The sequence below is a fragment of the Pyrgilauda ruficollis genome, unplaced genomic scaffold (genome assembly GCF_017590135.1).
Source record: "Pyrgilauda ruficollis isolate IOZ18807 unplaced genomic scaffold, ASM1759013v1 scaffold74, whole genome shotgun sequence".
Lineage (NCBI taxonomy): Eukaryota > Metazoa > Chordata > Aves > Passeriformes > Passeridae > Pyrgilauda > Pyrgilauda ruficollis.
The window spans coordinates 4,455,897-4,477,804 of NW_024529266.1; the positions used below are offsets into that span (position 1 = coordinate 4,455,897).

The 21,908-nt window shown below is 38.5% G+C and overlaps 1 protein-coding gene across 13 annotated transcripts in view; it reads left to right on the forward strand.

Annotated features, from left to right (window-relative positions):
- JAK2 (Janus kinase 2) overlaps positions 1-20,296 on the forward strand; it is an 87,067-nt gene extending 66,771 nt beyond the window's left edge. For 10 of the 13 annotated variants that reach the window (XM_041486234.1, XM_041486235.1, XM_041486232.1 and 7 more), the window contains 9 exons: positions 913-1,064; positions 2,569-2,719; positions 2,979-3,115; positions 4,320-4,509; positions 5,022-5,146; positions 10,477-10,649; positions 11,552-11,669; positions 13,157-13,270; positions 16,072-20,296. In XM_041486234.1, the coding sequence (XP_041342168.1) occupies positions 913-1,064; positions 2,569-2,719; positions 2,979-3,115; positions 4,320-4,509; positions 5,022-5,146; positions 10,477-10,649; positions 11,552-11,669; positions 13,157-13,270; positions 16,072-16,179 (1,268 nt within the window). In that variant the 3' untranslated portion in view covers positions 16,180-20,296. The remainder of the gene's footprint in view (positions 1-912; positions 1,065-2,568; positions 2,720-2,978; positions 3,116-4,319; positions 4,510-5,021; positions 5,147-10,476; positions 10,650-11,551; positions 11,670-13,156; positions 13,271-16,071) is intronic. The other 3 variants (XR_005956767.1, XR_005956766.1, XM_041486240.1) reach the window with 3 other exon arrangements.
- The last annotated feature ends 1,612 nt before the right edge of the window (positions 20,297-21,908 follow it).

Below are 21,908 nucleotides of genomic sequence, written 5' to 3' on the forward strand. Positions count from 1 at the left end.
TTGCATAAAGTTTCAGAACTGAAACCAAATGCACTTTTGAAAATGCTGATTGGCAGTTATAAAGCATCTTCAGTGCATTTCTTAGTGAATACCTAGAGCCACATGATGTTAAAAATACTGGGTTATCATCCACTCTTAAGACTGTTCCAGTGCTTTATAAACAGAAAAATTAACTAAATGGATATTGTGCAAGGTTGTTATGCTAATGGAATGGAATTTCATGGTCTTTTTTTATGGTCTTTCTTTTTAATAAAAACACTTCTTACTTGGTACTTTTTATTGGTGTCTAAAGAAGTAATGTATCTAACAGCCTATGCATAATGCAGTGTCATTATTTGCCAGTAAACTATTTAAATTCTCTTATTTAATGTAAGCTTACATTATTCTTATGAGACTTCATTTTAAGGAGCTCTAAATCCAAATCAGTCCAATCCCATGTTTTAACTTGTTACTGCAGTCAGTAGCAATAGCTTAAAAATCACATAGTGTAAAATTCATTTTCATGGTGCCTTTTGCTGTGCCATAGTACGCCAGCCACTAGCAAAGTACTTTTTACTCTTTGATGTCTTGGTTCTTTGTGATAGCTATTGAGTCTTGGTAAGATTGGAGGAAATAGAGAAATCACAGAACAAATGTAGCATGGAAATGATACTATGGCAGTTTTATACCTTTAGGTTTTTTTTACAGTAAAATGAATGGATCTCCTCTTTGTTTCACAAATATTATTTTAATTTTTTTCCATATTCCATGATTTGATTTTCTTGGTAGGAAAAAATACTTGGAAAAATATTATAAGTACATTGCAATGAAATACCTGTCTATATTAAAGTAATTTTTACTAAATCAAATATGTTACGGAATTTTCTGGTATCGTTATTCATCTTAACAAGTTTCCTTTGTGTGATCACACAGTTCTTCTTGAGAGAATACCCTGGGTACCTCCTGAATGTATTGAGAATCCCAAACAACTAAGCCTAGCTACAGACAAGTGGAGTTTTGGTACCACTTTGTGGGAAATCTGCAGTGGGGGAGACAAACCCCTGAGTGCACTAGATTCTTCAAGAGTAAGTATTGCTGGGTCTGCAGTCACAGCAGTTCTTTGGACACTTCTAATTTGGAACATCTGCTGTTGTAACCACATCAGCATGTAAAGTGGTGTGGCCTATGACACTGTAGGAAAAAGACATATTTGCTTGTAGGTAATAACCAGAAGAGATGATTTGATGTTTGTGTTTAGGTTGTTTATTTTGATTTTTAGGGGGACAAAGTACAGAATTGTCAGTATTATCTAGTTCATATTTCTGTTGCTTTGTTGCAGCAGTGTATCACTTGAAACAAAAAAGTATTCCTAATAGTGTGCGTGGATTTTAATTAGCATTCTTGTAATTGAACATCTTAAATACAGCAGTACTTTGTGTTGTTGTATCGTGCTTTTTGTTTTATCAGTGGGTCTATGGTTTGATTTGTGATTTAGTAGTTTTCCTTGGTGCTGGTTTTTCTTTTGTCTCCACCCTTTTCCCAGAAATGTCGTCAGCTAGTTTCTAGTTTCTATTTCTCCAAACTTTACCCATTTCCTAAGACTGTTTTTCTTCCTTGGAAGTTTATTGGTTCGTTACCATTATTCTCTGCCTGCGTTTTTACTCCCAACTCTCCTGATTTGTTGGAAGTTGGGTCTGCCCCTGCCTTTCCCCTGAGATATAAGTCTTTGTTGGCCCCCTAACTGGGGCCCAGGAAGAAAGAGGGGAAGAAACACCATCAAATAAAGTTTCCCTGGGACCCCTGTGCGCTGCCTGTGTTTTATACTGCGCCAAAACAACTGACAACTGGGATTCAAGGAGCTCCAGGGGGAAAACTGCCGCCCCCCACTCTCAACATCAGCTAGGCAGGGAAAGAGAAGCGGCAGATTGTTGCAACAATTCTACTATTTTAGCTAAACTAGTGATGTTAACTTTTTTCTCAGGTAGGGGCAGGAGATGGAGGAGAAACACATTCCATAAAAATATTAATTTATATGTATTTGCTTCTTTAGTTGGGAGCAAAAAGAATTCACTATGCCACAAAATTACTGGTAGTATTATTTTTGTAGAGGTACTATAACCTTCCCATAAAACCTGATTTGATTTCTCAGGTATTTTAATCAGCTCTTACAGTAATTTCCAAGGTTTACCTAGACCTAGCTGATAAATATCTAAGTATTTGAGAAGTTTCCCTACATTCTTTCATAATACTCACAAGGCTTTTCGCAACTGCAGTTTAGCCACAGGTCAGTAGAATTTTCTGCTGGACCTACCCAGCTGAGGATTTATGAAATAGCAAATAGAGGAGACACTATTTTTCTCATATTTCTCTATCCTCTTATCTTCTACCAGTAATTGGCTGGAAATTTCTGAACTGATCACTCTAAATTATACCAACCTTGCCTTAGGTGAAATTGGTGATATGGACATTTGGTGAGATAACAAATCTAGGTTTAGAACTGTAATTTTTGACTACTCTGGGGAGAATGTTAAGGCTTCTGCAACTCTTCCTGGCTGTAAAATGTAAAATTACTTACCCGTTTAATTTCAGAAACTACAGTTTTATGAAGATAGGCACCAGCTTCCTGCCCCCAACTGGACAGAACTTGCAAACCTCATCAACAACTGCATGGATTATGAGCCAGATTTCAGGCCTTCTTTTAGAGCAATTATACGTGATTTGAACAGTTTGTTCACTCCAGGTGAGTTTGTGATACAACAGGATCAAAAAGACTCCTGATTACTATTGGTTCACTTTCTTTTTAGTATGTTTTTTGCAATACATCATTGTATTTGACTGCAAATTACTACATAGAAATAAAGGCTGTCAATATTCTACTGAGCTTGAAGTATGCCAAACAAAAGTAGAACATGCCATGACTGTAATAGCCTTCTTCCTTTTCTTGTTCACTATTCTGTGCCTTCTGTTCCCTTTCTTCCCTTCTTCTTTCTACCTCTCAGATTATGAGCTGTTGACAGAAAATGATATGTTGCCAAATATGAGAATTGGAGCACTTGGATTTTCTGGTGCGTTTGAAGATCGGGACCCAACACAATTTGAAGAAAGACATCTTAAGTTTTTACAGCAACTTGGCAAGGTAACATGTTTCAAAATTCTGTAATAGTTTAGGAAATAACTATGGTTTTCAGTTATCCTTTGATGACCCTGTATACATTATTTACAATTAAATTTCTGTTTTAGAAGTTTCTAATTTCAGTCATCTGAGCAACATGTGCAGTTCCTTCTAGCTCTTTTTTTCACTTTCACTGTATTCTTAGAAGAAAATTAGCTAACCTCCACAATGCAGTCACACCAATAGGCTAAGTATTTTTTAAGTAATGAAGAGCTGCCTGACATAAACGATAGATAGATAGATAGATAGTTTGACACATACACTTGATATTCAGTTAACAGCACTGTGGAGCACTCTTATGCAGAACTAGTGGGATTGGTGTTTTTGTGCATGCATGTTCTGAGAAATCTGAATATACAGCTTCTAAATTCAAAAGGAAGATATATGTCTTCAAGATACATGTAGGCCTTGAACTTTTTGGCTTTAAAAAGCAGCATTTGGTTACTAGTTTTGCAAGTCATTGCAGCCTGGCTGTGTGAAAGCAGACCTAGATGGATGACCAAGTGCATTTGGCAGATCTTCACCAAGTACTATTTTTCTAGAATGGTTCTTTGCTGTTTTATTTGGTTTTTACCAGTATTCTTTTGGCTTCAAGTAATGAAGCAGCCTGAAAGTGAAGTAGCAGAAGTACTTCTGTTTGCAGATGTTTGTTGACTGTGATAGCATAGCTTAGGGAGAACAGCAGAATGGTAGATGATGGCTGCATAAAGAAAGACAAAAGACAATGTAAATGAAGAAAGAGACAAAATCAGAACATTGAAACAAATCAGAGAGGAGCCAGAAAGAAACAGAGCAGAATTAAGAACCAAGACAAAGGGATTTATGCAAGTGCAGGAAAAGTATCATGCCAGAGGAAGTGGAAATTTGTGAAAGGAGAGAAAACAGATGGACATCACCCTCTTTCCTTTTCCTCGTTTTCTGTTCTGTTTGCTTCCTTTCATGGAATATGTTTCTTTTGCAACTGTTATCCTCGATCCTGCAGTTTTTTCTCTCAGGGAAGTTTTGTGGCCTTTCACTTAAATAATTAATCACATAACCTTAATGTTTAGTACGGTGAGCACTGAACAAAAACTACACTCTATATGAACAAACATGTACACTAGGAAACACAAAGAGCAAATGATGTGGACTTGTTTTTAATTCCCAAGTGTTTCCATTTGTCACCTAGGGAAATTTTGGCAGTGTTGAGATGTGTCGGTATGACCCGCTGCAGGATAATACTGGGGAGGTGGTTGCTGTGAAAAAGCTGCAACATAGCACAGAAGAGCACCTTAGGGATTTTGAAAGAGAAATTGAAATACTTAAATCGCTGCAGCATGATAACATTGTTAAATACAAAGGAGTATGCTACAGTGCAGGTATGTGCTATATTGAATTCACCTAAATATGCATACTGAGAAATTCAGAGAGGTAAGTGTTTGTGGCAGTCACTCACTTGTCGTAAATTTTCCAGGACTGAGAGAGTACAAAACAAAGGAAGTTTTTTGGAAGATAGTAACATTGGTAACAAGTTGATGTCATTTTACCATTCTGAGTTTCATCTTGACAAACAGATATACAGACTTCTACTTTGCCTTAGCAATAGTAGCTGAAGTATTGATGAGATGATGTTGATTAGTGATATATTAATTTTTCAAGCATATCCATGTTGTTGTTGAGTTTCAATAAGTGGCATTTTCTGAGGAAATGCATTTAATTAGTATATGAAAAATTGCATAGTGATGTATAGATCATAAATTAATATTTTTGTATTAAGTCCATTTTATATTATGGCTGCTGGTAGAGGAATTAAAATACTTATGTTAAAAAACTTGTCTGTGGAAATTACAGAAAAAAATTACATTTGTATTTTTTGTTATTGCTGTAAAAGGACGTAGGAATCTAAGATTAATTATGGAATACCTACCATATGGAAGTTTACGAGATTATCTGCAGAAACACAAGGAGAGGCTGGACCACAAGAAGCTTTTGTTGTATGCATCTCAGATATGCAAGGTAGGACATTCTAAATTATATACATATTTCAACAAAGCTTTTTCTCCTTTTTTCATCCCATTTGTCTCAAAAGAACAATAACTGGTTATTTTGGTGCATCTTCTATAATGCTGTTGGACTGCTAGCACCACATAACCCTAAGAAAAAGTAGAAATATATTCATATAGTCAAGACCTAAATCCTTAGTCAGGATGCTGACACTGGTCTATCTGCTGACTGAGGCAGAATATACTCTCTTTTCTCAATCAGGTGACCTGACATAAAGTATTGTAGGAGTTAATATACTCACTCAGGCAATCTGTTAATGACATTCTGTGATGGAATTTTCAGAAATCTTAAATTCAGCTGTAAAAATACTATAACAACATGTGTATGTTTAAACAATTTACTCTAAACTGTAAGAGCAAAGATACATGACTTCTGTATGCGGAACTAGAGGCCTTAGAAATACCCAAACCTGTAATAAATTATTTGATACCAAACATTCATAAAATTCTGAAAAGTGGTACAAACTGCTATCTGATCTTTCTTGTGATATCTTATTTTCCTTATAAAGAGAGCTTATGCCTTCCCTAGTTTTATTCTGTAATTACATTTTAGATATTACAAACCAGAGACACTGAGATTTCATTGCATATTTAGAAATTTGGGAAAAGAAGAAAAAATGGGAGTAAGGGGGAGAGAGACAAAAAAAAAAACCAAAAAAAACCAAACCACACCCCCTCAAGGCATGTACCAGAAATATTTTAAAATTTCTTTTCCCAATACCTACATCAAAGACATGGAAACAGTAGGTTACATAGGATTACATGATCACTGGGCTGGAAAAGATATTTGAGATCATTGACTCCAACCTGTGAATGAACACCATCTTGTCAACCAGGCCATGGCACTGAGTGCCACATCCAATCTTTCCTTAAATACCTTCATGGACGGTGACTCCCCCACATTCCTGAACAGCCCATTCCAATTCCCAATCACCCTTTCTGTGAACAATTTCTTCTTAATGTCCAACCTAAACCTCCCCTGGTGCAGCTGTGTCCTCTGATCCTATTGCTGGTTGCCTGGGAAAAGAGCTCAACCCTCATCTGGCTACAGCCTCCCTTCAGGCAGCTGTAGAGAGGGATGAGGTCTCCCCTGAGCCTCCTTTTCCGCAGGCTAAACAGCCCCAGCTCCCTCAGCTGCTCCTCACAGGACTTGTGCTCCAGATCCTTCACCAGCTCCACTGTCCCTCTCTGGACATGCTCCAGCACCTCAATGTCCTTCTTAAACTGGACACAGGATTTGAGGTGCAGTCTCACCAGTGCTGAGTACAGGGGGACAATCCCTGCCCTGCTCCTGCTGGCCACACTATTGCTGGTCCAGACCAGGATGCCATTGGCCTTCTTGGGCCTGCTGGTTCATGTTCAGCTGCTGTCAGTCAGTATTCCCAGGTTCCTTTCTGCCTGACCACTGTCCAGCCACTCTCCCCAGCCTGGAGCTCTGCCTGGGGTTGTTATGGTCAAACTGCAACACCTGGCATTGGTCTTGTGAAACCTCATACCACTGGATTTAGCCCATCGATCCAGCCTGTCCAGGTCCTTCTGCAGAGCCCCACTGTACTCCAGCAGATCAACACTCCCCCCCCCTACCTGGTGTTTTCCATGAATTTACTGAGGGTATATTCGATCCCCTCATCCAGATCATCAGTGAAGGCTCTTAAACAGGACTGGGCCCAACACAAATCCCTGGGGGACACCACTGGTGACCAGCCACCTACTGGAGATGTGGCACCGCTCACCAGCACTCTCTGGGCCCGGCATCCAGCCAGTTCTGAACCCAGCAAAGAGTGCTCCTGTCCAAGCCGTGGGCTGCCAGCTTTTCCAGGAGAGTGCTGTGGGAGACAGTGCCAAAGGCCTTGCTGAAGTCCAGGTACACAACATCCACAGCCTTCCCCACATCCCCAGGCCGTCACCTGGTCATAAAAGGAGATCATGTTGGTCAAACACGACCGACCCCTCCTAATTCCATGCTGGCTGGGTCTGAGCCCTTGGCCATCCTGTAGGTTCTGTGTGGTGGCACTCAGGAAGATGTGTTCCATAATCTTGCCAAGCACCGAGCTGGGACTGACTGCTCTTAGTTTCCCAGATCCTTCTTCTGGCCCTATTTGTGGATGGGTGTCACACTGGCCAGCTTTCAGTCATCTGGGATGTCCCCAGTGAGCCAGGACTGATGCCAGATGATGGATAGTGGCTTGGTGAGCTCTTCTGTCAACTTCCTCATCTCACTAAGATGGATGAGGGTGTTTATTAGGGTATGTTGTCCACATATATTCTTATGTCTGGTAAATGTGCCCTGCCACCTTAAGATCCTAAGACTTAGCTTCTGCAATATCTACAGAAAAGATCTGACAATCAGGGGAGAATCTCTGCCAGGGCCAAGACCTTCTCCTGACATTCAGACTTTCTCATGGTGAAAAGAGCTTGCTGGTTCCCTGCTTGAAACTGGACTAACCTTAGCTGCTGAACGTCTTGCATGTATGAGGAATGCTGCACCCTTAACAGCTTATCTATTCATGTGCTTCACTAAAGGACAGCAATGTGGGTAGTCTCCAGGAGAAGCTCATTCATGGGCAAGCAGTGCTGAATGTGGGAAAACAAAAAAAGTTAGCAAGTCTATGGCAAGTGTCTTCGCAGAGAGAAAGCATTGAACAGGTGACCACCCACTTCAGAGGGCTGAAGAGCTCTCTGATCTGTCTCTCCAAAACAAGAAGTCATTCCCTGGTAACAGGCCTAAGAAATTATCTCATACTTATTTCTGCAACCAAATTACATTGTTATGCTGGTAAGTCACTATAAACAATCTTTGTTCAAGCAGAGACCTGGAAGAGTCTTAAAACACCGCACCATCTATGGGGGCGGTGACTGAATCTTTCATGGAAGTAAGATGCAACATGGATTTTTGAGCACACAAAGGCTGAAGACAATTAGCTGTTTTATTCTGTGTCCATCTAGCCTGTGACTTCAAGGTGCTGGCCTTGTGCACTCTCATAAGAAGCTGCAAAGCATGTAGAAGTCCTCAGGCTTTCATGCAAAGCCTGGTGAAGTAACATTGGCAACATGTCTCAGGACCCTGGTCTGAGGTACCCATTGGGAGGACTGTAAGGTGGATTTTGACCTTTGATGGCTGTGCAAATATGGTAGAAGACTTTGGGAAAGGAACTGTATTCAGAAACTATGAAGAAAAAAGGACCTTAGTGTGTGTGTGTACAGACACATACATGAAAGACTTTGAAAATATTATAGGTCTTCAGGATAGTGAGAAATCAAAATAGCAGATGAGATGATTCCTTCCTAGATACCAAGCACCAGCCAAGAGAAAGGGAGCTAAAATATGCATCCTGCAGATACTAAAGCAGGAAAACATCCTGCTTTGATGACAAACCATGGGGACAAACAGTATGAAAATGTGGGAAATCTGAATAGAGCTTGCTCTTAAAGAAATGTCTTCACTTCTAAAAAAAGCGAAATCTAAGAATTACAGTGTATGTGCCTTGCTTTGGAGCGTTGTTGCTGTACAATCTGCAAAGTAGAGGTTATATTGATTGCTTTAAGATTTCTCTGATCTCTGGCATTCTGTTACTCCAAAGCAACATAATTATAAGCATAGCAAGTACCTGATATTGTGAAAATGAAACCTGAATGCTTTTTCTTCATTTAGCTGATCATGTTACACTTTTCAGCTGGTTTTGCTTTTCTTGCAATGTTTGCCCTTTCTGCATCTCACATCTCATATTTCTGCTGTGCATTTCTGTCAGTCTGTAATCTTGGGGGGTTTTGATCAAAAACCTTTCTACCTCTGCCTTGCTGTTGTCCTCTGAACAGTATGAGAGAAATTAAGGCACACCCATTACCTGAGGGTTAAGATGAATGTGTTTGGGTTCCTTGCTACTATACTGGGAAAGGGTTTTCCTTCCCTTAATATTTCAAGTGTTTCAGGTGTCCTTGCTGGTGAACCCAGTTTTAAAGACAGAAACATTTTAAATCACATTTAAACTCTCTTGTTAGACTGGTGCCAGAGAACTGTGATATCCACTTAGAATTTGCATGATTTCAATTAAAGATCTGTCTTAGGTGTTTTCTAGGCTAACAGAAAAGTTACTATCATCAAACTTTAGGGTTGTTTTCAGAATAGTACATGGTAGTAAGAAAAAGCTGTAGCATTTTCATAGGCTAGTTGTACCAAAAACACAGAACCCTCACTTTGAAGTTAGGGTTGGTATTTGTGGCAGTGAATAAGTTGGCATTGAGGAATAGGGTATTTTTGAACAGTTTTAGAATGAGCTGTGAGAGAACAGCAATGCCACCCAATGGTACTGGGAGGTACTAGAATCTGAGAGAAAGACTGTACTTTGTAGCCAAACTCTGAGTTTTCTCATATTAAGAAAAAAAAATAGAGAGACAAAGAAATAAGCCTTTTGGCATGACTAGTAATAACGTTGCTTTTCAGAACTTTTGGGATCATCAATGCTATTTGTGTAATTTGACTGTTGTGTTGAAAGGGTGGTATGCTTTCTTATAAAGCGATGAAACTGACAACTTGCTTGGTGATTCCTTTCACCTATGAGTTGGGTATCTCTTGACATTGTGCAGCATCACTTTCAATCCTCCATTTATTGCTGTCTAAGTAAGACCTTGTTTTAGTAATGCCACTACATGCACTGGCTTTTTCCAAATTTCATTGTTAGTGAAAGTAATTAGGTGCATTGGTAAGGAGGGATCAGCAGCAGCAAAAGCCAACATGCCTTCAGACCAATGCTTTGTTAAAGCAATCTGTGGGAATGTAGCAATAAGCAGAACTGTGCTGGTGAATAATTGTCCATACAAAAGAAATACAAAGCACACTCTTGGGAATACAGTGAATAATAGTTAAATTCAAGGAATCATAATACAAAGTTTTATGGAGGCATTCAGGAAAGTAGATGCAGAAGATGAAGGAAAAAGAGTAAATTAAATGCGTATGTTGGACAATCTTCTCATGTACTCTGGATTGTGTAGATTGACCCAAACTTTTTCCTTCTGCATATCACCAGCCAACTGAATTTGGGCACAGAAAGGGTGGTAGCATTTATCCAGCTACATAATCAAAAAATACTTGGCTCTGACAGGTACTCAGTCTGTGTCCCTCCGGTTAAAGAGAAGTTCCTGAGCTTGGAAAAATTATCTCCTCAGAGAAGACAAACTTGGTTTTGCTTTTAACTTTGAGGTTAATTCAGCCTCTTACGGAAAGTACAGCTAGTGTAGTGGTAAAAATAACTCTTTTCCTGTTCTATTTGTAACCTCTACACCTAGGGCATGGAGTATCTGGGAACAAAAAGATATGTTCACCGGGATTTAGCAACAAGAAATATCTTGGTGGAGAATGAGAACAGAGTTAAAATTGGAGATTTTGGATTGACAAAAGTTTTGCCACAAGACAAAGAATACTACAAAGTGAAAGAACCTGGTGAAAGTCCTATATTTTGGTAAGTCTTCTTTTGGTATGTGAAATCATGGCATGTTTTCAGTTTTTGCCATTTCAGCCAATTCATTTTGCATGTTGTGGAATTCTTACTTGCAAGCTCCACATCAGTTCTCCAGCATTGTGAGAGTCATTTGCATGGTATTTCACTTCACAGAGTAGCATCTAGGACTTTTCAACATATTTGTAAAAAACCCAGGAAAACCCAAAACAAAAATCCCAAAAAATACTTACTTAAAGGAAATAATATCCAACAGAAAACAATTCAGAGATAAAGGAAGTCTAAAATGGCCTATTTTCCTGGATGCTTTCAAGTTTTTAGGTGTTCTAGTTCCCTAAACACTGGTCAATCAGGTCTTCCAGCTGAGATCTGTTGGATATACCCCAAGAGAAAACGCCATTCCATACATGCGATTTTGGTCTGTATTTTAATTCTGACTCAGGCACTGTTTACCTAAAGAATAAATTATACAAAGTGGCATCTTAGTAGATGCTATTGGAGATGTACAGTTTAGTTCCAAAAGTGCCTGCAACACAGTTCACTGAAAGTGATGGAAGGCTATAATTGTCTTTCTTTGCAGGTCTTATAACATCAAATTCTTGTTTACTTGCACTACAAATAAGAACTATATCTACAACCTTGTTGTAAAAAAAAAAAATCAAACTTGGTTATAGTTATCACCAACTGTGTTTGTTTAAGGTGTATTTGGTTTTCAAAACCAATTAACCATTATTAAAAGAGTAGTTAGTAATTGAAGGTACCAAAAGGAATTGAGAACATGCTAATATCAGTGAATAAAGAACACTTACTCATGAAAAAGAAAACTGTCTTACTAAAACAAATGTTTTCAAAATCAAAATGGCACATATTGCAGAGAGCAATTTTCCTTGTACTGTGTGTTCCAGGTATGCTCCAGAATCTCTGACAGAAAGCAAATTTTCTGTGGCCTCAGATGTGTGGAGCTTTGGTGTGGTCTTGTATGAACTCTTCACCTATATTGACAAAAGCAAAAGCCCACCAGCTGTAAGTATATTATTAATGAATCTCTTTTCAACCTCATGCCCTTTTCTGGACTTGCTCCAGCAGGTCCATGTTCCTCCTGTGCTGAGACCCCAGAGCTGATGCAGCACGGCAGGTGGGGTCTGAGCAGAGCAGAGGGGCAGAATCCCCTCCCTGGCCCTGCTGGCATCACTTCTTTGGATGCAGCCCAGGACATGTTTGGCTTTTTCTGGGCTGCAAGTGCACTTGGCTGGGTCACGTGGAGTTTTTCATGAACCATCACCCCCAAGTCCTTCTCCACAGGGCTTCTTTCAATCACATCCCCTCCCAGCCTGCAGGTGTGTCCAGGATTGCCGTGACCCATGCACAGAACCTTTTGCTTCTCCTTGCTGAACATCGTGAGGTTTGCATGGGCCCAGCCCTCAAGCCTGTCCAGGTCCCTCAGGACGGCATCCTTCCCTGCAGGTGTCGGCTGCACCACGCAGGCTGCGGTCAGTGAGCTGCTGAGGGTGCACTCAGTCCCTCTGTCCACGTCACCTACAGAGATGTTCAGCAGTTTTGGCCCTGGTGCTGACCCCTCAGGGACACCCCCCATCACTGCTCTCCCCGTGGACAGTGAGCCATTGACCACAGCTCTGAGTGCAGCCTTCCAGCCAGTTCTTTATCCACCGAGTCACCCATCCCTCAAACACGTCTCTCCCATTTAGAGATAAGGATGTGGGACAGTGTTAAACTTTGCATAAGTCCAGGTAGCTCCATCATAGAAGGCTGCTAGATTTCTCAGGCAAAAAATTGTGCCCTTACTAAAGCCATGTTGTCTGTTTCCAGTCACTTCTTTGTTTTCTATATGCCTTAGCATGGTGTGCAGGAGAATTGGCTCCATGATCTTGCCTGGCAGAGATGAGACTGACTAGCTTGTAGTTCATTATGTCTTTCACTTTCCTCTTTTCAAAAATTCCCTTTTTCCAGTCATCACGAACTTCACCTTAACACTTCATCTGCCAGCTCCCTCAGGACCTCAGGTCCCACAGACTTCTGCACATTCAGGTTCCTTAGAGGGTCGTGAGCATGACCCTCTCTTACAGTGGTCTTAGGGTCTTCATTCTCTCAGTCCCTCCATCTGCCTTTCTCAACTTGGGCAGTGTGCCTGGAGCACTTGCCTTTGAGGACTCAGGCATAGAGGTAATTTAAAACCTCAGCCTTCTCTTTATCCAGGGTAGCCAAATCATCAGATGATGAGCAACATTTTTAAAGATTTTTCACTTAGTGCTTTAAATTGTGTATGTATCATTGTTCCATTTTATTCTATTCCATATTATTATTCCATTTTACACACCAAAAAAATCTGTAATTATTGATATAGTCTCTGGATGTGTAATTTATAATTTCATCATTGTTATGTACTATTCAATTTATTCCTATTATTCTTACAAATTTTTGCCTGGTAAAAATATTGCAATGTCTTTTTTTCCTCTAAAGAATGTATATTACAATTGGCCTTTTTGTTTCAGGAATTCATGCGCATGATTGGCAACGATAAACAAGGGCAGATGATTGTATTTCATTTGATAGAGCTTTTGAAGAATAATGGACGACTGCCGAGACCAGATGGATGCCCTGATGAGGTGATGTACTGTGTTAAAATATTACTGTAGTGTAAAGGGTGCTCAGTTAGGGCAAGTACCTGCAAATGCAAAACTTGTATTTTGTTGTAAATAAAAAACTTGTATTTTGTTCTGCTTGGACCACTAAAGTATTTATGCAAGTGGAATGGCTGTGCTGTTATTTTATCAGTTTCATGATGAGTATAATAGTTTTTTTCTGATTCTTTAGCTGGTACTGCCTCAGGAGCCCAGACTGTAGTCTTGCTGAATATGTGAATTGGGACTGCTATAACTTACTGCTGTACTTGGGCAGTTGCACTTCTATTTCAAAAAGATACACATATTAAGGCAACAAGATTAGTATATAGAACTTGTTCTGTGTAAGTCGCATGTGGAGATTCTCATTCAAAGCTGTGAACATTTGGATTTTTTTGAAATCTGTAATAGTCAGTAAAAAAATCTTAATGTGCCCCTGAAGTTTTTCACATTTAATGCCAGGATTTAAAGAGCTTCTTATCTTGATTATTGCCTTTCTGTTACTGTTCCCTTCTCAAGTGTGGAAGGCTCATGCTTATAATGTATATTATTCACCATCAGGCATTTTCAGCTTGTAGACTGTAGGCACAGTTAAGTATATGAATCAGATTTTCTATGCTCAGGGTCTTCAGATTTGTACTCAGGTTCTTTGTAGATACTAAAGTACAGCTGTAAAGCTGTCCTCAGAGCACCTAAATTCAGTGTTCTTTTGGTTTTACTTATATACCAGATGCTTTAAAAAATACTTTCATACCACTCCTACGTCTTGTTCTTCAGACCAGGGTGCACAAAGCCTGGTTCGGTCAAATTGACCTGGTTGGGCTGTGTAGGTGAATCAGTAGCGAAAAAACGGAAGGAAGATAGTTATGGGTTTTTGTTTCTTACATATGTAATTGCGAGCTCTGAGTAATTGCTGCATCCCTTTAAAGTCAAGAACACTTGGCAATAAGTCAAGAAGTAATACATTTGAAACTGGTGAAAGGGAAAACATCAGGGTCAAGTGTCTAATAGAGGAGAGAAAGAATGGTACAAGTGAGGCAGGAAGCCACGGGGGAAGAAAAAATAGATAGAGAATGGAAAGAGAAGTCTTTGAAGAACCTTTCTTGCATTTTATGTACCAGTACAGCATTTTATGTACCAGTTGTATTGCAGAGGTTTGGCTTTTTGTAGATAACCTGAATGTCATATGTATGAGATAATAAATAATCTGTTTTACTGAAACTGAATTTTAACTAACTCAGAAACCGTATTTTAACTAACTAACTGGTGAAAGGGAAAACATCAGGGTCAAGTGTCTAATAGAGGAGAGAAAGAATGGTACAAGTGAGGCAGGAAGCCACGGGGGAAGAAAAAATAGATAGAGAATGGAAAGAGAAGTCTTTGAAGAGCCTTTCTTGCATTTTATGTACCAGTACAGCAGCTGTTGTATTGCAAAGGTTTGGCTTTTTGTAGATAACCTGAATGTCATATGTATGAGATAATAAATAATCTGTTTTACTGAAACTGAATTTTAACTAACTCAGAAACCGTATTTTAACTAACTAACTGGTGAAAGGGAAAACATCAGGGTCAAGTGTCTAATAGAGGAGAGAAAGAATGGTACAAGTGAGGCAGGAAGCCACGGGGGAAGAAAAAATAGATAGAGAATGGAAAGAGAAGTCTTTGAAGAGCCTTTCTTGCATTTTATGTACCAGTACAGCAGCTGTTGTATTGCAAAGGTTTGGCTTTTTGTAGATAACCTGAATGTCATATGTATGAGATAATAAATAATCTGTTTTACTGAAACTGTATTTTAACTAACTCAGAAGTTTCAGTGTCTGACATTTCTCCAGATATTAAAGCAAGATGGAAATGTCTTTTTGTCAGAAACTGTATTCATCCCCTTTTGGTCCTGGAAGGCCAGTCATCACAGATAATAAATCTTCCAGTTACCTTAGCTTACAGCAGCTTATCTTGCAGCTTACAAGCTGCTTGAGACTTGGTTCTAAAGCAGCTTTATCAATACAGGTGTTTCAAATCTGCTGAAAGATAAGGAACAATTTCTAATTTTTTTCCTGGTAGCTGTACAGATTGTTCTTAAGCAACATGTGAAAAACTGTTGAAAGGATGAGAAATTTGTAATAACAATCTGGATTGAATGAATGAGAAGAGTACAGGTGAAGAGCTTGGGAAGTTGTATGAGAGCAGGTATCAGGTACATCTCTGGGCAAAAAGAAAACTGTTGCCATGTAACTATTGTAGTGGAAATATCTTTCAAAGTTCGTTCAGTTTGCACAGTAACTTTTTTTTTTTTGCTTATTTCTGATCATATATGAAGAATAATTAAGAATGTAATATACAAATGTGGAGAAGTATATGTTAACTTTGCAGTGGAAGTCTTACTTAGAATTACTGTCTTTGCAAATCTGATTTCTGGTCATACTGGTGTTTGTTATGTTAAAGCATTCTTGAGCTTTTCAAAAAAAAAAGAGCAAGAAAAAAATACAAAAACTTGGCAAAATAACATAAGTCTTGTAAAAGTTTCAAAAAACAGCTGAGTGAATTTTCGTGCTAACTTTTAAAAAATTGTCTTTTATAATAAGAGCTTTTGCAGAGACACTTATCCTAGGTTCTTGCAGTCACTGGGATCAAGCAGATAAACTGATGAGTATAGCAAGAGTTTAGGCATACTCTACTGCAGTTGTTGTTTGGAAGCATAAAGTTAAGCTAGATGTCTTTTAGTCCAGTTTCAAGTAAATATATATGGTATCTGTTTACCTACTACCAATTTTTTTTTTCTTCTCCAGATTTATGCTATCATGAAAGAATGCTGGAACAATAATGTTGCCCAGCGCCCCACCTTTCGGGATCTTGCTCAGCGAGTGGATCATATAAGGGAAAACATGGGTGGATGAGAAAACTGTCCCTCCTTCAGAGGATGAGTTGGAATGCAGAGCAAAATGTACTTGGTCAGCTGTGTATATTTGACATATGTACATGTGCACACATCTTATCCTTGCTGGAAGTAAAATCTGTGGAAAATACCCTATCTCAATCTGTATACTGAGGAATCCTGCTAGGGCTTTTTTATCAGGATATACTTGTTACTATGAGAACATGTTGAAATTCTAAATAGGGAAAGAAATTCTTTTTCTAAATTAAATAATGGGTGGTCATTCAGCAACACCATTATTTGCCTTACTTGGCAGTACAAAAAAGAAGTGACTTAAAATGTGATGAAACTAAGAGATAAAAAAAAAAACCAGTGTATTTCTGTGTTAAAGTGGAGATGCCCAGAAAAGACTTCTAGAAATACTTTTACACTGAGTATATAGTGACTTGGTACCCTGTTTTGTGTGTTGCACAAAGACTTTTATCTGTTAATACAGTTTGATGATTTTTTCATTGTTGATGCAGAACTGGCTTCTCTGTGTAACAAAACAGAAGTGGTTTGCTGTGCCTGTCCAAATCAGTTATCAGCCAGCAGTATATCCAAAGAGATGTAGCTGTGTGATGTACTGTAAGTATTTTGAGGGAAAGGGAGCAAATTGTGCTTTATTGAGAGAGACAGAAAACTTAGTAATCTGTGCAAAAATTTTAATTTAAAAATTAAAAAGCAAAGATGTTATCCTTTTATTCTTACTCCTCCCTTGATAAGTATTAGATTACCTTTACAGAATTGAAGATACATAGAAGTGAATTCATTTTTACACAAGGCAGTGTCTTCAGTGTAAATAAGGAAAAGCTAAGTCTACTGCTTTTAAATGCTGCTCTTTTTTTCTTTCCATCCTTGTAGTTTTCATGCAGTCATAAGTGAATGAATTGAAACTTTCAAAGCAGGATTAAACATCTAGAAAATGCCCTCACTTTCACAATTCCTCACTTTGCTATTAAGATGATCATCTTAATATCTTCCTTCCAGCACAGAAAAAGACTACTTACAACTCAGTATTTCATATGGCCAGTCACAACCACATCGAGCCTGTTCTGTATTGAAGTGACCCAAGCATATTTATTTCTGTGGTAATACCCAACATGGGACTATTTGGAAGGAGGAGTTACAAGTGCAATTGCTCCACACTCAGCAGAGGGAAAGGACAGGATTCCAGTTACTGAGAACTGGATGGAGATCAGAGCTACCTGAATGCTGTTTAATTCAGCTTTTGAAATAAGTAACAAAAATTTTTGGAGAAGAGAATGCTTCGGTTTTGCCTTGAGGCATAAAACTTGGGGATAATCTCATATCTCAAAGCAGTATAATTGCAGGGTTTGTTTATTTTTAGTTTAAATAATATTGTTTGTTTGTTTGTTTTTACTTAAGCATTATTGTTTGCAAAGTATAATGCTTGTTCTTTTTTGGACTTCTGATGAGAGAAGTTCAGTTAAGGGGATATACAGCTTGGCAAACTGACCTGACATCCAGATTTATATTTTAAATGAAGTGTTCATTCTGAAAATTTGTGGCAGTGAGTTAGTGAAACAGAGGTTTCTTTCACTGTGGAGCCTCCTTAATATTTGTGGTTAACTACATCCATCTTATCAGAAATTGAAGAACCTCAGCTTTTGAAAAATCTAAAAAAAAAACCCAAAAAAACAAAAAAGCCCCAACCAAACAAAAAACCTTTTAAATAAAAATCTTTACTTAGTGTAATATAGTGCCAGTATAGCAGTATTTTGTACCACTATGATGTTTCCCTCCCACAGTCACTCCTACAAAATTATTATTTTATAGTACAAGAGAGTGCTAAATACGGAGAGCAGTGTCAACCTTCTCTCTGCCCATTGCATTTAAAACTATTTCTGTTAGTGTTCTTGCTACCAAGCATTTGCATAGATGATTTTTCAAACCAATTTCACAGTCAGTTTTTAAGCTGCAAAGAACTTCGAAGTGCTATGTTCAACTTAAAATGTTTTCTCAATTTGTATACATTGCTTTGAGGATTTGAAATTTTGTGCAAAAAATGTCTTTGCATTTGTAGTCTCAGTTATGTGTATGTGTATTTTTGTAACAAAGGAGATAAAGCTTTAAAGTATCAAGACAGCATTTTAGCTGAATAACATATGCAGGAATTATGTAACATTTGCAGTGTATGACACTCAGTAGCTCACTGGTTTCAAATACATAGTAGACTAAACATAATTTATGTAAAAATCTCAGGGAAGTTTGTGTAATGCAATGAAGAAATCTTCCAGTCTGCTAATTTTTCAAGTGAATTAAAGGTCTTTTTCTTGTTCTACTACAGTTTGACTAATTACATAGTCTATTTGATTGCATAAATGTAGTGGTGAATTCAAGGATGATTTTTAAGTGTCTTGTGGAGTGTTTTTGTTTTGTTTTGGGTTTTGTTTTGTTTTTTTACTTTAATACTATATCATTTTGAGAGAAAGCCATATCTTTACACTGCAGTGTAATTGTGTGCCGTTGGCCAGAGACAGTCTTTTATAACAACCAAAGGCCTGTCCTGTGCAGAGGGCTTGAGCATTTGGGATGAATGTTCTTAGCTGGGAGAATAGGACCAAGTAGTGCTTAGGACTTGGGAGATATATAGTCATCTGCAGTGTCAATATTTAGGTCCCAGAGCAGACCTGGTGGCTTTCTCAAAAAGCTGGTGAGGGTGTAAATGTAGTGATTTTGCTGAATTTGCTACTGCCAATTGTGTAGCCGTTAAAAAAAAACAACAAAACAACACCACCACCAAAAAACACTGTATTTTGTATTTTGAAAGCTCTCAGATCTACAGTAGCATTGATAATGTCATATTTTTACATGGCATTTGTATTAATAGACTAAGTACTTTGTTTTAGAAAATGTCTTCAGTTGCCATTGCATTTGTAATACTTTAGTGTAATCATTATGCTACCCAAAATGCTGTTTGATTTTGTTGATAGAAAAAGTGCTGGTTTATGTATACATGACTGCTACTACAGTGTAGAATTAAAATATTAACTACTGCTTTGCACTTACATTGGAATTGAAAGAATTTTTTAATAAGTGCACAATGTATCTTATAGAATCTCTGCAATCAAGTATTGTGTTGTGTAGTATTGATTTGTTGTCTATCAGTATAAATATGTTAAGTTTCAAAGTTAGTTTTTAAATATATTTCACACAGTATTCCACAAACTTGCAACAGTCATGTAGTAAGCCAGAGGAGAAATGAATTTTCAGGAAAGAAACGCATGTTCTTGTCAAGTCCTAGTACTGGTTAAAAGCTTCCATAGTTGAGATAATTGTTGTTAAATGTGCTGATGAATACAACTGTGAAAATATATGTAAGAATTATATTTTCCCCCCACAATTAAATTTTTAATTGTTGCATTTAGTTGAGATGTTGACCGGCTGCCCTGAAATGTATGGGAAAAGATGTTACTGTATTAAGTATGAAGAAATGTAACTCTTGTGTAAAGAAAGCAAGCTTTTCAGGAATGTAGGATCACAAACACCTAGAGGTTAGAGTTCTGAGAGCAAAAGCAGAGGTGTAGAAGAACAAGACTAAAGGAAGAAGGATGATGTTCAGCATGGGAGAAGCTTTCTGAAATGTGAAATGCACAATGAATTATGAAAAACTGATGTCTACTGAAAATGCCATACCTTGACAAATATGTGCTAATATATTTCTAAACTGTGTATTGTCTGCCTTAAGTCTGAAATATTCACAGACACCTAACCTGGCTGAAAAAATTTCAATAATTACTATACCAAAATAAACTACTAAATGTTGTGCCATGCCAGACAACAATTCTGAAAAGATGTTTGATTAAGAAGTTCTGTTTTGAATTTTTCTTTTTGAATAAGAGGTTTACAGTACTTTATATTAAAGTAGAACAAGTCCCTTGGTGGTAGGGAGCAGGGAGGAAAAGGTACCTGCCACTTATGATTGAAATGTAAACATTTGAACACATGGTTTAGTGAAGAGAACATGAAAGGGATATGTTTAGAAAACTGTGTATCCATACCTGAAACTTAACTGTGTGTTTCTTTTGCATTTGGATAGTGAAAATAAAAAAAAAAAACCTGAATACAAAGGATGACACATGCCTGCCAACATTTTCTTTTGTACACTAAAATTTGTTACTGGTATTTAAATCACTGCTGAAGGCAGCTGTTCTGTTTGATGAGGTAGAGCACAACACATACAACTTTCCAATCTTCCTAGAATAGCCATGTTAAGTATTTATCCTTTGGAAGAAACTTAGATGTACCAAAGTAAAGGTGTTAAACAGGTTAAAAGGTTAAACAGTAAGACTGAGGGCTTTTAATCTCTTTTTTTAATGAAGATTTTCACTAAGCAAATTAATTTGGGATGAAGAAATACTTCCTTTTGCTCTCAGTATTTAAAGAGATGCAAGTCTGTAAGACAGAAGTGCCTTACACCACCTTAAATTTCTTAAATTTGTTAGAAATGCTAATGTATTGATTTTCATTACTTTGTCATCTTTCCATTTGACTTTGCTTAACTTTATGGGAAAATTACCACCACTTTTAATGAAAATGACTACCATTTACTTTGAACAGAGTTGAATGCTTTTATCAAATACACAACTGGTCTCTTGGTGTTACTCACCAAGTACCCCTGTGTCCTTGAGCAAAACCAGTCCCACAGATGAGTTTGCCTTTGCTTGAGGCAGGACTAGTCCAGACAGTTTTCCCTAGCACACTCCCCATATGGACCACAGGGACTTTATTCCCTTCCACAGTATATGGAGGTTTTGTTTGGGCAGGGCACCCACTCAATACTGTGCTCCCTGCTCCAGATGTCTATGAGGCTGTTTTTGAAATGAGCCCCATTGTCCTACTGACTTCTCTCAGGGGTGCCATGTCCCAACAGGACTTGCTTCTCAAGGCCCAAGATGGAGTTCCAGGTGCTGGCATGAGGCACGGGGTACCTCTCCAGCCATCCAGTGATTGTGCTGCTATTTGTAAGCGTGTAGCGCTTGCCTTGCACGTTTGGGCAAGTGTGATGTGATGGATCTGCAGACTCCCCCCATATTTTTCTTTTGACCATCATCCACCATACCACAGGGGTTTACCTGCTTGATCTGCTGGGCTGCAGCACACATTCCACAGTGTCCTGGTTACAGAGAAAGGGGATAGAGCTTTCAGTGCTGTGTGGGTGTGACAGCATGGTTTACTGCATACCACACACATCAATGGGGATATGGTTTCAGCAGGAAAAGCCAAGGATCAGTAAGAAGTGGGGTGCACCATCTTGGCTCTCCCTAGCTTAGAAGACATTAGGATCAGCCTGGTGGACTCAGCCCTGCTCTGTCACCCCCGTCCTTTCTCTGTTCTTTTGGGCCCAATGGAGTGAACACTCTGGCTCTGGCAGAGCAGAAGCAGCCACACAGAGCCCAAAGCACCACGGAGCCAAGCCAAGCCCCACTGGTGCTGGAGTTAGCCACATGGGACCAAGCCAAGCCTGGGGAACAGTGCCAAACACAGCTGAGCTCAGCAATCCAGAAAAAAAAAAAAAAAAAAAAGAAATGAGCAGTGCAACATGGTTGATCTATCTTCCTGGTTTGTTGTGTTTTGTTCCAGCTCTCAGTTGTTTTCAGGCTGGTGGAGGGAGGGGACATAAAGCTATGGGATCTTTCTGCACCTTACTGCTTTTGGGCACTATCTTTGTGAAATGGTTTTTTTTGT